Here is a 12,180-nt window from a genome sequence, read left to right on the forward strand (position 1 = left end):
AAGCTGCGGTGGTATGGAAGAAAATTCAAATAAAAAACTTGATCTTGCTCTAAAACGGGCACTAGTAATAGTAACGTAAAAACGCTTTAAAGATTTTCTGAGGTGTAGTATTGTATATATATTTTAACTCAACTTCTCATCAAGTTATCCGTACAGTATGAGTACTCTTTCTTATTACTACAACAATCTTTGCTGTAACGTAACAACCCCGCCCACATTTCTCCCATAATGCATCACTTCGAGCTAGCCAACAACCTTTGGAGACTTCCTCCTGGAACCCATAGATATATGTATGTCAATGGATATACCTGGAACCAAACTGTCTGACAATAACGTTAAATTTGCCAACCGCCAATAAAAATCCGAAGAAGAAGAAGAAGAAGAAGAAGAAGAAGAAGAAGAAGAAAATAACGTTAATTAGACATTTAACGGTGAACTTGTTTATTCATTCAGTTTGCTGAATTTTAACTGTTGCTCGTTAGTTTGCTAATGCTAATTACCTGTCAACCCAGCCAGCTAGGTTAACAGCATACAGTTAGGACAGCTAACTATTGTAAAGTAATAAACGTGAATATTTAAAGTTAAATAATGTCTGGACCAAATGGAGATCCAGACATCCCAATTGACGATGCTATTATCAACGACGAAGATGAATTCGAGGACGAAGGTAAGTGTTAATGTGTTCATTTATTGTTATCGATGCATACTTACACACTAATATCTAGCTAATTCAGTGTGCAGTTCCAGTGATCTTTGGTCAATAAAGTCACTATCCCGAAGCACTGCGTTGTGTTGAATTAGATCATGAGACCTCCACTTGATGTCAGGGAACACGTCGAGATATATATATATATATATATATATACACACATATATACACACACATATATATATATATATATATATATATATATTAGGTAACGTTACACTCTCAAATTGACAGCAGTTGTGTTGCTTGCTGTCTATGGATATCTGTGTATTGTATATATACTTGGAACTGTTTCCAGATTCATATTTTGCACACCCTGCACAAAACCGTACACAGACTTAAAACAGTTATATTATACATATTTGTCATAGTGTCTTTTACATATTTTTCTCTATAGTTATGCTCTTAACTGTTGCAGTACTTGGCTCTATTGTTTATTGCTTATTGTATTTTCATATGTTTATTGTATACACCAAACACACCAAGGCAAATTCTGGGCAAGTGAAAACATCTTTTTGCAATAAATCTAATTCTGATTCTTCAGCATATCCAATATTTATCTCCAGATAACATATGGGCTGTATATCTGCTTTTCAGCTTGAGGTCCTCAAATTGAGTTGATTTGTTAAGTACTGTAAACGGTAGATGGGAATTGTTTGGAAATGCACTGATAATATCAGCAAGCTTCTGCTATATGCTTTTAACAGCCTTAAAAAGCAGTATCAGTCCACATTTGTTGCTTATTTCTTGAGATCTAGTATTGTTTATGAAGTTGTCTAAAGTATTGTCTTTCTTAATACCCACATAGTTATTTTTGTAACACAGGTTACATCTACTCTGATTTGTAGATAATTTCATCCTGGGGACTGGCAGCTATGGGTGAAAAAATGCTGAATATTTGTCTGATTTAGGTTGCCCTCTTGCCTGTCTGTGCTAGCCATTTACACATTAGACCATACAGTTACTGATAGTTATAGGAAGTCATAAATTGGTAATTTGACAGCATTAAGCATGTCTAAAATAATGGGGGTATTGGGGGGTATAAAGAAATCCTTTTGTACATCCTAATTACATCTTTTATGTTTAAGACCAGAAACTCTTTACTCTGCAAGGAAGTTCTTACTGTACAACTCTGTCTGACAGAAATGACTCATCTCTCTGCTGCATATCCACAGAGTATGAAGCCATCAACTCCATGCTAGATCAGATCAACTCCTATCTCGATGACCTGGAAGATCGGAATGATTCACTTAATGGCAAACTGCACGAGCTTCTGGAGTCAAACCGGCAAGCCCGGCTGGAGTTCAGGGCCCAACTGCTGGGTTCCCAGAGCCAGGAGGAGCATTGTCCTGCAGACGGGGACTCCTCCTCAACCAGCAAGGAATACTTGAACAAGGACATTGAAAATGAGTGATGACGAGTGGGGTGGGATGGGATGGGGTGGGGGGGGTTGAGTTCAGCAAAATACAGGGATGTAAATATTTATGAAAGTTGACTCAACTCCTTATCTGTCTGTTGAACTAATGACCCTTGATCTGCGTCGCCCATCAATTTTCTTCTTGTGAATTTACACCCCCATCAGCAGATGGGATATTTTGTTTCTCCTCTATCAGTGAACTCAATCTAGTTTTCCCTCTTTTGTGATGTGCTGATGTTTGTTTCCTGAGCAGATTGGAGTTTATTGATCTCTAGCAGCTTCTTAAACAAGTTTCACACCATAGTCACTTGGGACTATTGCAGTAAAATCTAAGTCGTTGATGTGTTGACATTTAAAAAGCAATGTCCCCCCTTTTTTTTTGTTAAGGTAAAAAAGCAGATACACATGACAATGTGATGTGATAACATGCTGATATCTATGGTGACCCATTCTGTCAAACACATTACTGCAGACTCTCCCATGATCTTCAGTATGTCCTCATTGCCCATAGGGGCATAGTCAAACTTCTGTGTAGTGTGTTGAAATTGAGATTTTTAATAGCTTTTGTGTCTGTTCCTGTTTGTTTTATCCCAAAAAGTAAATGTGCAACACTACAGATGTGTATTAATGTTTGATCTGCATCATGACTGTATAACTGTCAATCTGCTGTCCTGTTCATTAGCATTAATCTGTTTAGGATAAGTGAGCTTATAAGTGTTTGTGTATATTAAGAGTTAGCCAAAAAAAGTAAAAATGAAGTCAACAAAGTCTGGGAATTGTCAGACATTTTAATATAAATTAAAATGACTGAAAACAAAAATCCAAAAATACATAAAACTTCCAGCAGTTAGAAAACATCATCTGTTTGTTCACCTTCATTTAGTAGCTAAATAAAAATAAAAACATACAGCTTTGTTTGAAATTATCCTTTACACTTCCTTTTATCTCCTGCTTCCTTCCATTCTCAAAGCAGTTTCGTGTCTCGTTCTTTCAGATAGAATATGATGCCGTACTAATCATGTGACAGCCGCCACCATAACTACAAGAGTTGCTACATGCGTCATCCAACCACTTCTGTGGTTTAAAATATCCTTTTCTAATACATAGGATGAAATGTTTCCAGAACAACACACTAATTATGAAGCCTCGTGACTGCTGAAATCAAAATTATACATTTGTATAATCTAAAACTAGGATAATCTACTGCTGCTTAAAATCAGAGTTTAAAGTTTGCAAGGACAATTTGCTACAATAAATACCTACAGACACTTCATGGTTTATCCTCCTTACATTAACTCAATTGATTCCATCTGTTCAGTGTATAGCTAAAAATAAAATAATGCAATGGTAAACTGGAGGAAACAAGCAGCTACCACTAACCGGTTTGTAACTCCATGGAAATGAAAGGATTTTTTTTTAATTTTTAAGTAGGCAAACTAGCAAATGTAAATGGGAATGTGACATCAAACATGATTTTGCATATAAATCACTGTTATGCCAACACAATCCATTAAATGCAAGTACTTTTATCTTTATGCAATTTTGAGCTAAAAGTCTGTGTGGATCCTCTGAAGAAAACACCCAGCAAGAAGAAAAAAACAACTTTACATACTTTCAAGCAGCATATATCTGCCTTGATTGACAAGCTTTCAAATTTCTCTTTCATATGACTGTGTGCAGATGTTACAGATGTTTTAGACATATTGTTGACATGCGTTCAATACTACATCAGCTCCTACATATTGTGTTGAATCCCAACACATTTTGAACTCTTCATTGTGCAAAAGAACTTCCCATTGCCCGCACTATTTCAGTGAGAAGGCCACAGCTGCTGACAACTTCTGTGCCCCAAACACGGCATCAACTTGAACACAAAATGTCAAAAAAAATAAATAAAGGATAATCAAAAGCCCTGAACAAAGCTATCATCAGATTCAAGGTTCAGCATTGCTCGACACTCAAGCCAAAATACGCTTTTAACCCTTTCTTTAAACAAAATTTGCCACCCGCTCAAACCGGTTAGATTCTACATTTCAGCTCGCTAAAAGCATGTGCCACAACATGGTTAGCAATGTTGAAAAGGTCTTCACTTGTAGGTTATAAACAATCATTTCTTACTTGCTAGAAAATTAGCAAAAGCAGACAATGAGCCCTCATCTTTGAGGACACAAGTGTCTGTACTAAAATTCATGGCAAGTCATCCAGTAGTTATGTGGGGCGTTTTTATCCACAATTCTTTTTTATGTTTTGCTGCTGTGAACAGCTCCTCCATTTCCTTTTCTCCTTGTGGCAGAATAGTGCAACTGACGTTTTATGCATACTTCATCTTGACACCGTTTAGATTTGAAGTACCAAGTATGGAATTGAGACACAGCATGTGTATTCAGGTAACGGTTTTTCTAGTGGGTATCCAATAAGAAACTTCTCCTAATTAAAATTAGGTTTTAGGCAGCATAAATGCATTTTTTACAATTTTGTTAATATGGAAGGAAAAGTGTTTGTTCTGAGCTACATTTACATATCTTATAATGATCTAATTTTGATTGCTGTAATCTAATGGCGAGGCTGGAGATGTGTCAGGTGTTACATTTTCCACCCTGGAAGAGCATCACATAAGAAGTCATGCTCCACCGTGATTCACCATCATTCTTCCTATTTGTTGGTGTGTGGTTAATTCAGAAAGTCCCAACATGGAGAGAGGCAGGGTTGTTTACGTCTTGGTCTCGATTTCATGGAAGAATCTCTTCACATACTGACACATCCTGTCCTAAGGTTACGATTGTGCCAGGTTTCCACTCTTTCCACATCTTATCTGTGACTCAGCGTCTGTTTGTGGCCCTGCCTGACCTGCGTTTGGGTTTTGCCTTCCCTGTGCCATTCTTTTTCCCTGGGACAGCAGGAGCTTCCCTCTCCTCCTCGTCTCTATTTGCCTCCTCAGCAGCATCTGCTGGCTCCGAGTCTGGCTCCTCTCTGCTACCAGCAGGCAGCTCAGCTGGACTCTCCAGAACTACAGAGACCTGGGATGTGGGCTCTTCCTTCTTGATGTGGAGGCTGAGCTCTTGGTCTGTGTTGCCAGTGCTGGTCGCTGAGGTGCTGACAGAGTCCTTTGAGGTTGGGTCAGGTTCTGCTTTTTGCTGGTTTTCTGTCTGCAGGGTGAGTGTAATGATGGGCTGGATGGAGTTCAGGTTAGTCACTAAACCAGTCTCATCAGAAAGGGAATTTTCATCCGTACAGTCTGTGGTGGTTTCTGTTACAGGTCTGATGCTGTCTGCAGCTAGGAGAGACTCTCTGGAAGATTCAACAGCTCCACTCTTTTGACTCAGCAACTCTCTGTACCTCTGAGAAGAGAAAGCATAACAATACTGCAAATACATATGGAAATTCCTCGAGGATAACACACATTGATGCACATCAATTTTACATGCACAGTAATGCACACCAGCCCATCAAGAGCTTATGTTCGCTTGGATTGAGGCTGGGGTTATGCAATCAATAGTTCATTTTAGAAAACAAGTAGAACAACAATAATTCCATTGGGCCACATGTAATCAGTTATACCAGCTACTCCCTCATTCGTAGTGGTGACAAGGTGAGTTAAGTCATCAAAAACCAACCTTGAGGTTCTCAAAGTGCTTGATTGATTTGCAGTGGGTGTGTAGGGCAGACGATTCAAAGTGGTAAAACTTGTTGCAGAGTCTGCAGATAAAACCTGCTACTGGAACAAAAAAACTGGACCCTGAGGAAAAAGAAATCAAAGAATAAATTTCACTCAAATGTGATGTAACACACATACCGAATGTTATCAGTAAACCCAAACAAAAAGAACATGCAGGAAGACAGAACAAAATGAATTATGCAGCAATCAGTAGTTAGCAGGCACTCACCGTAGACTGTGTCAGAGTCATACTGCTCATCACTGGCCATGTCCTTTAGAGTGACTTCTTTAAGGGAGGACAAGTCATCCTGTACCAGGTCACCAGAGACACAGTAAACAACTATTGTATAACAAATGCACAGAGTATGAGGTACTAATAGTGTTATTTTATATCTTATGTCAAAGTGATGTTGAACTAAGTTAAACCTTGGGATATAAAACGTACCAGCCACTTAAATGCAAATACTACCAGTTGCCTCAATGGAAGGAATTTACGAACAAAAACAAATTATATGCAAATCACCTGTTCATTTGTCTGTCTTTTCTCTCCCTCCTCCACCTCACTGCCCTCCACCTCTTCCAACGAGAAGCCGTCTGTGTCCATAGCAGTCAGCTTGCCTAAGGCCTCGCAGCCCTCCTGCTCCTGGAGCTGGTGAACAGTAAGTACAGCATGGATACTTCATATTTTCATTAATGGGAAAGTACTTGTGTGTTGTTGCTTTAAATCAATACAAGCACAGATACCTTCTCTAATTTCTGTCTGTGCTCCTGGGACTGCAAGTGCTCCACAAAAATCTGGGAGGTCCTGAAGTGTTTCTTACAGACTGTGCAGGAGGAGATGGCTATGGCAAGCTGAGGAGAGATGAAGGGATACCAGATCATTTTGGATTATTCTCATTTAAAAGCAACCAGAAAAGCGGTTTCAACTATTTATTTAAAACTTCTTGAACTCCGCATTAACACCATGTAAATGGAGGTATCTATAAAGTGAGCAGCTTTACTTTGTGCTCCTCGGTGCGACGGTGGTCCATGATGCTACTGGTGAAGTGGGTGTGACAGGTGGCACACCAATGCTTCAAGTCGGCTTTCTTCTCTCTGCAGAAAACACAGATGAACTAATTATCTCTCACCGTTCAAAATTGATAATGGGTTCAAAAATAACAATAAAAAACGCAAGGCAAATGCAAATTTGCATGTTTTAAACTGACCCATCTTTGATTGCGTCCTGTAGAGACTCCTGCACTCGTGGCAGCAGGGTGACCAGGCAAGCGTTGCTCATGTGTTGGATCTCCATCATCCTCTGCTGGTGGGAAACACTGTTCATATGACTCCTGAAGTTCTGCAAAAAAAACACAGTGAAGAGAAAATAGTAAAACAAAATCATACATTTGCTGCCACTTTCAGCCTTTTGCACATTCTCAACAAACACAAGCAACTGAATACACAAAAAAAACTACATTCCACTATGGCCTATGTATGTTGATGTGTTTGTGTACATTAACCTACTTGCTGGTTGTGGCAGGTAATGCTGCAGAGGTAGCAGTAGAACGTGCTGGCGCCATCCACTACACCATCCTCTTCTTCCGGCTGGTTGTCTGGTGAAGCCAAAGGGTCATCTTTGCCCTGTGGCATCTCCTCTGAGAGTAAATCAACCTGCTGGTCATCTTCACTCAGCCTGGCAGATGGGGACGGGGCTGACAAACAGCTGTGCACCTACAGAGAGGTTGCAAACCAGAACTAAACCCAGTGTCATGCATTTATTTAACTGAGATATGACAGAAATATACTGTACACGAGAGGTCGACAAGTATTGGTAAATACCATTCAGCCCAACGTGACCCACCTTTGTAGCAGTGACTTAGTTACTTCAAAATCTATCATTCAATCTATCAAGAAGCTCCAGAGAGTGGTCAACACCGCACAGAGGATCATCGGCAGAGCTTAGGCAATCATCCAAGACTGCTCCCATCCTGCCTACCCTGTTTGACCTGCTGCCCTCTGGCAGGCGCTACAGGTCAATCAGGACCAGGACAAACAGACTCAGGAACAGCTTCTTTCCACAAGCCATCACCACACTGAACACACACACACACTCACTAACACAACCTCACACACATTTACACCTTCACATACGGACCATGTGCAATAACCAATACTTTTAGTGTGTATATTTCTTCTATTTTTTTGTATATATATTTCTTTCAAATTCTGTGTGTGTATATACATTTTGTATATTTCTTTTTAATTTGTTGTTTTACTATTTATTTCTTGTCTTTTAGATTTAGATTTATAATACTGGGCGAAACTGCTGCTAAAACTTTCGTTGTTCATTTTGCACAATGACAATAAATCTTCTGATTCTGATTTAGTATTAACATTATTTTGTCTATGACCTGACCATAAAGGCTCCTCTCACCTCAGCAGCTTTGCTCTCCTCCAGTGCTTCAACAACACCTGATCTTCCTGTGGAGCATCCTTCCTCCAGAAGGATGCAATCTGGGAAAAGAATTCAGTAAGTTTTCAAGTTAACTAACCTAAACTACATTACATTTAGATTAAATTACTGCCTAATAAAAAAAGTATTTTAAACCATCTACTCTACATTTCTACCTTCAGGCTGGCTGTCTGTGTTGCTGTTACACTCTGAAGACAGAACTTCCCCATCTGTATCTGCAATTGTCTCAACAACACATTGTTCCTCTGACCTGAGGGAAAAACAACAAAGAACAAATGTCAAGGTTGTTGTAAAGATTTTGTAGCATAACTACCTTCACAGCAATAAAAATGTTTTCCCTACCCCTCTGTCCTCTGCTTTTTGACTACAGGTTCTTCAAGTTGCTCCTCAGAGGGCTGCGTGAGTTCATCTGCTCCTCCCATGGCACCATCTGTGGGTAGAAAAGACATGTTGGATACAAAGATGAAAAACATTATCTACAAACAAATGTTCACCACTAATCTTCAAGAGAAGTCTTGAAAGTCACATATGACATTCAACACACACTACAACACTTTAAACCATTAGCATGTCTCAGTGCTGGTTGGATTGCAGCTCTACCTGTTTCAGTCTTGTCAGTGGCTTCATTGGTACTGCTAGCTGCTGGTTGGTTGTCTGTGCCCTCTGCTGCCATCTGCTCACTGTCCCTCTTCCTGTCTGGCTGGCGAGCTGCAGAGTCCTACACAAAGAGACAGACAACAGAATTACAAATATAAATAAATATACTGTGCACCTAAAAGTATGTCTGTTTGAATATTTGAAGGTTGTCAAAGAACTAAATACTGCATTTGAAACTTTTTTTTGGTAAATGTCCTTGATTAGTTGTTTGGCCTATAAAATGCAGAAAATGTAGACATATTTAAATGGGGTTTTATGTCCTATAAACTGCCCAAAACCCAACGATATTTTGTATACTATCATAAAAGACTAATCAGTAAACATTCACATTTGAGTAGCTGGAACTTATTCACTTTTATGCTTAAAAAACTACTTAAAATGACTAATCTTGGTGGGTGGCCTACTGCCTCGACTGGTTGGGGGGAGACAGATGTACAGAAAAAATACAGAAATACAGTTATATTTACTGCAATAGTGATGGAAGAAGAGGAGGAAGAGGCTGTGGTGGTGGTGGTGTTGTTGTTGTTGTTGTTGTAGTAGCGAGCATGTGGGTGGAATGATCGACCAGCTGGGAAACCCATCATGGGGGACTTGATGGCCATGCCCATGGGAACCGGCCCGAGCAGAGACGACCTGGATCTAGCAGTGAAGAACTGACGGAACTGTTGTCCAGCCATCCCAAAAGCCCGCATGTTACCTGCATGAAAGCAAAGCATGAAAAGAGACATGAGTGAGGAAAGAAAATAGGCAAATTAAAAATTATAACCCCTTGTAAGTTAGTCATGCAATGCTTTAAAACACTATCTATGAACATGTCAAATACAAATTCTACTGCTCTTCATGATTTCCAGATGCTGCTGTCTTTTCACTATAATCAAAACTGTACCCTGCATCTGCTGCATCAGCAGGGCCCCCTGCAGCATGGGATTGGGGGCGAGGATGGTAGTCTGGGTTGCCTGACACAGGTTGACCATCCTGGGAGGAGGGGCTGTCTGGGGAGCGACAGGAATGGCTCTGTGTGACAAATAAACAAGAGGAAAAATGCAGCATAATTTAATAAGACATCACCATCCTAACCACAGCTCACTGAAATCTGTAGCTAAAGAACTTAGTGTTTCAGCCAAATGATCCTTCTGGGAATCATGGAAATACACACATCTCTCATATTTTGAAATCATCTGATATCCTGACGTAGAAAATACTGAGTGGAAAAGAAAATGACTTGACATGGACAACTGCATACAATTATTCTGTCCTAATACAAACACAAGCGGTTTGTGCTATTTTTCCTGATTATGGGTAACTGCGTAGCAGCTATGATATGCATTAGCGTTAATGAGAACTCCTCTTCATTCCAAACATTAGGGGGGTAGCATTGAATGACAGCATGGGAATATGTCAAAGACAACAGGTACAGTATGGAGTGTTGGTGGGATAAAGCTGTACCAACTGCTGCTTTTGCTCATTCTCACAATAAAAAAGGAGACCCGTTTGACCTTACCTGAGTTTTTATGAGGATTAAAGGTGATTAAAAGTAACAAAAGCTGGCAGGTAACTTGAAGCCCACGGGGTATTTTATGGTTTTACTAGAAGTGAAGATCAGAACAGAGGTGATCTGGGGCCAGTAATGTTGCAATATAGTGGTATATACAATATGCAGTTAATCAACACTACCTTTGGGCAGGCCAGATAACGGAGCATGGCAATAATCAAACTTTTAATAACACTGTATGAAACCAGATAAGTATCTGCTCCAAAAAGACAATGTTTTTTTAGTTGGAGTTAATAGTTCTCTCTGGTGACAATAACAAACCGACTTTCTATAAAAGGTATGCCAGTGCTGCTAGATTGGGACCGATGGAAATATTACTGTATAGCTGCAGGTTCTAGCTCATAGGTTTACTACTTCATAGATAATATAACAAATCACTGCCTTGGCTGAATGCCCCTTCACCATTGACTAATTCATAGGGAAGCTGAATAGATATTCTATTTAAATTAAAATACTGCACATCTATAGCTAGATTTCCAATCATCCCGGAATCGTAGTCTGGCATGTGTGCGACAGGGCTTCCAACTCAGCTACGGCGCCAGCCATACATATCAGATACGGAAGGCCCTGTATAATCCCCGGTCTCAAATTAACGTGTTTACCGCTGTGCCTGGTGGTGGTGATGGGCGACATGATGCCCAGGAGGCGGCTGCGGCGGAGGTGGAGGCTGCTGCTGGAAAAGTTGTTGTAGCTGCCGCAGGTGCTGGTGAAACTGTTGCTGCTGCTGTTGTTGCTGCTGCTGCTGCTGTTGATGGATGTGTGGATTGAACATGACGGGCTTTAATTTCCACCGTTAACGTCACACCGTGAGTTGACAGACCAGCAGCTGTGAGGTGCCAATGTGTTGACACTCCTTACAATAAAATATATCTGAATGAAAGAGAAAAGGCTTGTGTGAGTATGTGCCTAACCGTCAGAAAAACTATTGAATGTAAAGACACATTCAATAACAGTGCGCACCTCCTCAGACAACAGGTCGCTTTCGCGATGACAATTAGCTAGTGCTAGCTGCTAGCTACGCTTACAACAATTTGCTTGTTTTTTCCTTAGCTTATTTTAACAAATTGTTGTTGAAAGAGTGCAGCATGCTATTCCAGAACTAACACAATGTATACATAATTGAATAAGCTATACCTGCTAAATGAACGAAGCTACATTAACCACGCTCAGTAACGTTAACTGAACCCTACAAGTTAGCTTAGCTAGCATAGCATCGAACTAGCTAGCTAGCTAGATAACTCACAGATAAACCAGCTGCGCCCTCTCGGGTACTTTCTACATTTTACCTTCTTGGCCATAGTTGTTACGACTTACTTCTCAAAGAGGAAAGTAGCGAGTATTGGTGATTATCCAACTACAATTATAGCAAAAGGTTGAATAACTGCTCTCTGTCCCGGTGCGACTCGCATTAAGCAGAAACCCAGCGCAGTGAAGTTAGTGCACTCTGTCCTCCCGGTGGTTGTCTGGAGAACTGAAAATGCATGTCTGCATTTAGATAAGTTAGTGGGCATAGATATAATATATATATAATATTATATATATATATATATATATATATATATATAATTTATTATATATTTATTTATTATATTATGTGTGTGTGTGTGTTTGTGTGTGTGTGTGTATGTGTGAGTGTGTGTGTGAGTGTGTGTGTGTGTGTGTGTGTGTGAAGTTTGAATATATTAAATTAATCTTTTTCTGAATATATTGAGTGAAAGTCTGAATATATTGAATA

The 12,180-nt window shown here is 39.8% G+C and overlaps 2 protein-coding genes across 2 annotated transcripts; one reads left to right on the forward strand and one right to left on the reverse strand.

The window, feature by feature from the left end:
* Positions 1-214: 214 nt before the first annotated feature.
* On the forward strand, positions 215-3,033 carry bbln (bublin coiled coil protein). The gene is made up of 2 exons (XM_039779248.1): positions 215-667; positions 1,885-3,033. The coding sequence occupies exons 1-2, from the start codon at positions 589-591 to the stop codon at positions 2,121-2,123; spliced, it is 318 nt and encodes a 105-aa protein (XP_039635182.1). The 5' UTR covers positions 215-588; the 3' UTR covers positions 2,124-3,033.
* Positions 2,895-11,902, reverse strand: ciz1a (cdkn1a interacting zinc finger protein 1a). Its single transcript, XM_039779246.1, has 16 exons — positions 11,760-11,902; positions 11,048-11,315; positions 9,780-9,907; positions 9,361-9,590; positions 8,837-8,954; positions 8,579-8,666; positions 8,392-8,486; positions 8,198-8,277; positions 7,288-7,494; positions 6,990-7,120; positions 6,783-6,876; positions 6,526-6,633; positions 6,305-6,430; positions 6,011-6,089; positions 5,741-5,862; positions 2,895-5,464 (listed from the first exon to the last, which is right to left on the reverse strand). The coding sequence occupies exons 2-16, from the start codon at positions 11,215-11,217 to the stop codon at positions 4,946-4,948; spliced, it is 2,295 nt and encodes a 764-aa protein (XP_039635180.1). The 5' UTR covers positions 11,218-11,315; positions 11,760-11,902; the 3' UTR covers positions 2,895-4,945.
* Between the last annotated feature and the right edge of the window lie 278 nt (positions 11,903-12,180).

The sequence above is a fragment of the Perca fluviatilis genome, chromosome 17, assembly GCF_010015445.1.
Source record: "Perca fluviatilis chromosome 17, GENO_Pfluv_1.0, whole genome shotgun sequence".
Classification (NCBI taxonomy): Eukaryota; Metazoa; Chordata; class Actinopteri; order Perciformes; family Percidae; genus Perca; species Perca fluviatilis.

Excerpts from the sequence above, each read along its gene's own strand:
- bbln (XM_039779248.1), top strand. The coding sequence starts at position 589 with ATGTCTGGACCAAATGGAGATCCAGACATCCCAATTGACGATGCTATT. Across the intron at positions 668-1,884 it reads AGATGAATTCGAGGACGAAG|AGTATGAAGCCATCAACTCC; the intron begins GTAAGTGTTAAT and ends GCATATCCACAG.
- ciz1a (XM_039779246.1), bottom strand. The coding sequence starts at position 11,217 with ATGTTCAATCCACACATCCATCAACAGCAGCAGCAGCAGCAACAACAG. Across the intron at positions 8,955-9,360 it reads CTTCTTCCATCACTATTGCA|GACTCTGCAGCTCGCCAGCC; the intron begins GTAAATATAACT and ends CTCTTTGTGTAG. Across the intron at positions 7,121-7,287 it reads TTACCTGCCACAACCAGCAA|AACTTCAGGAGTCATATGAA; the intron begins GTAGGTTAATGT and ends TTTTTTTTGCAG.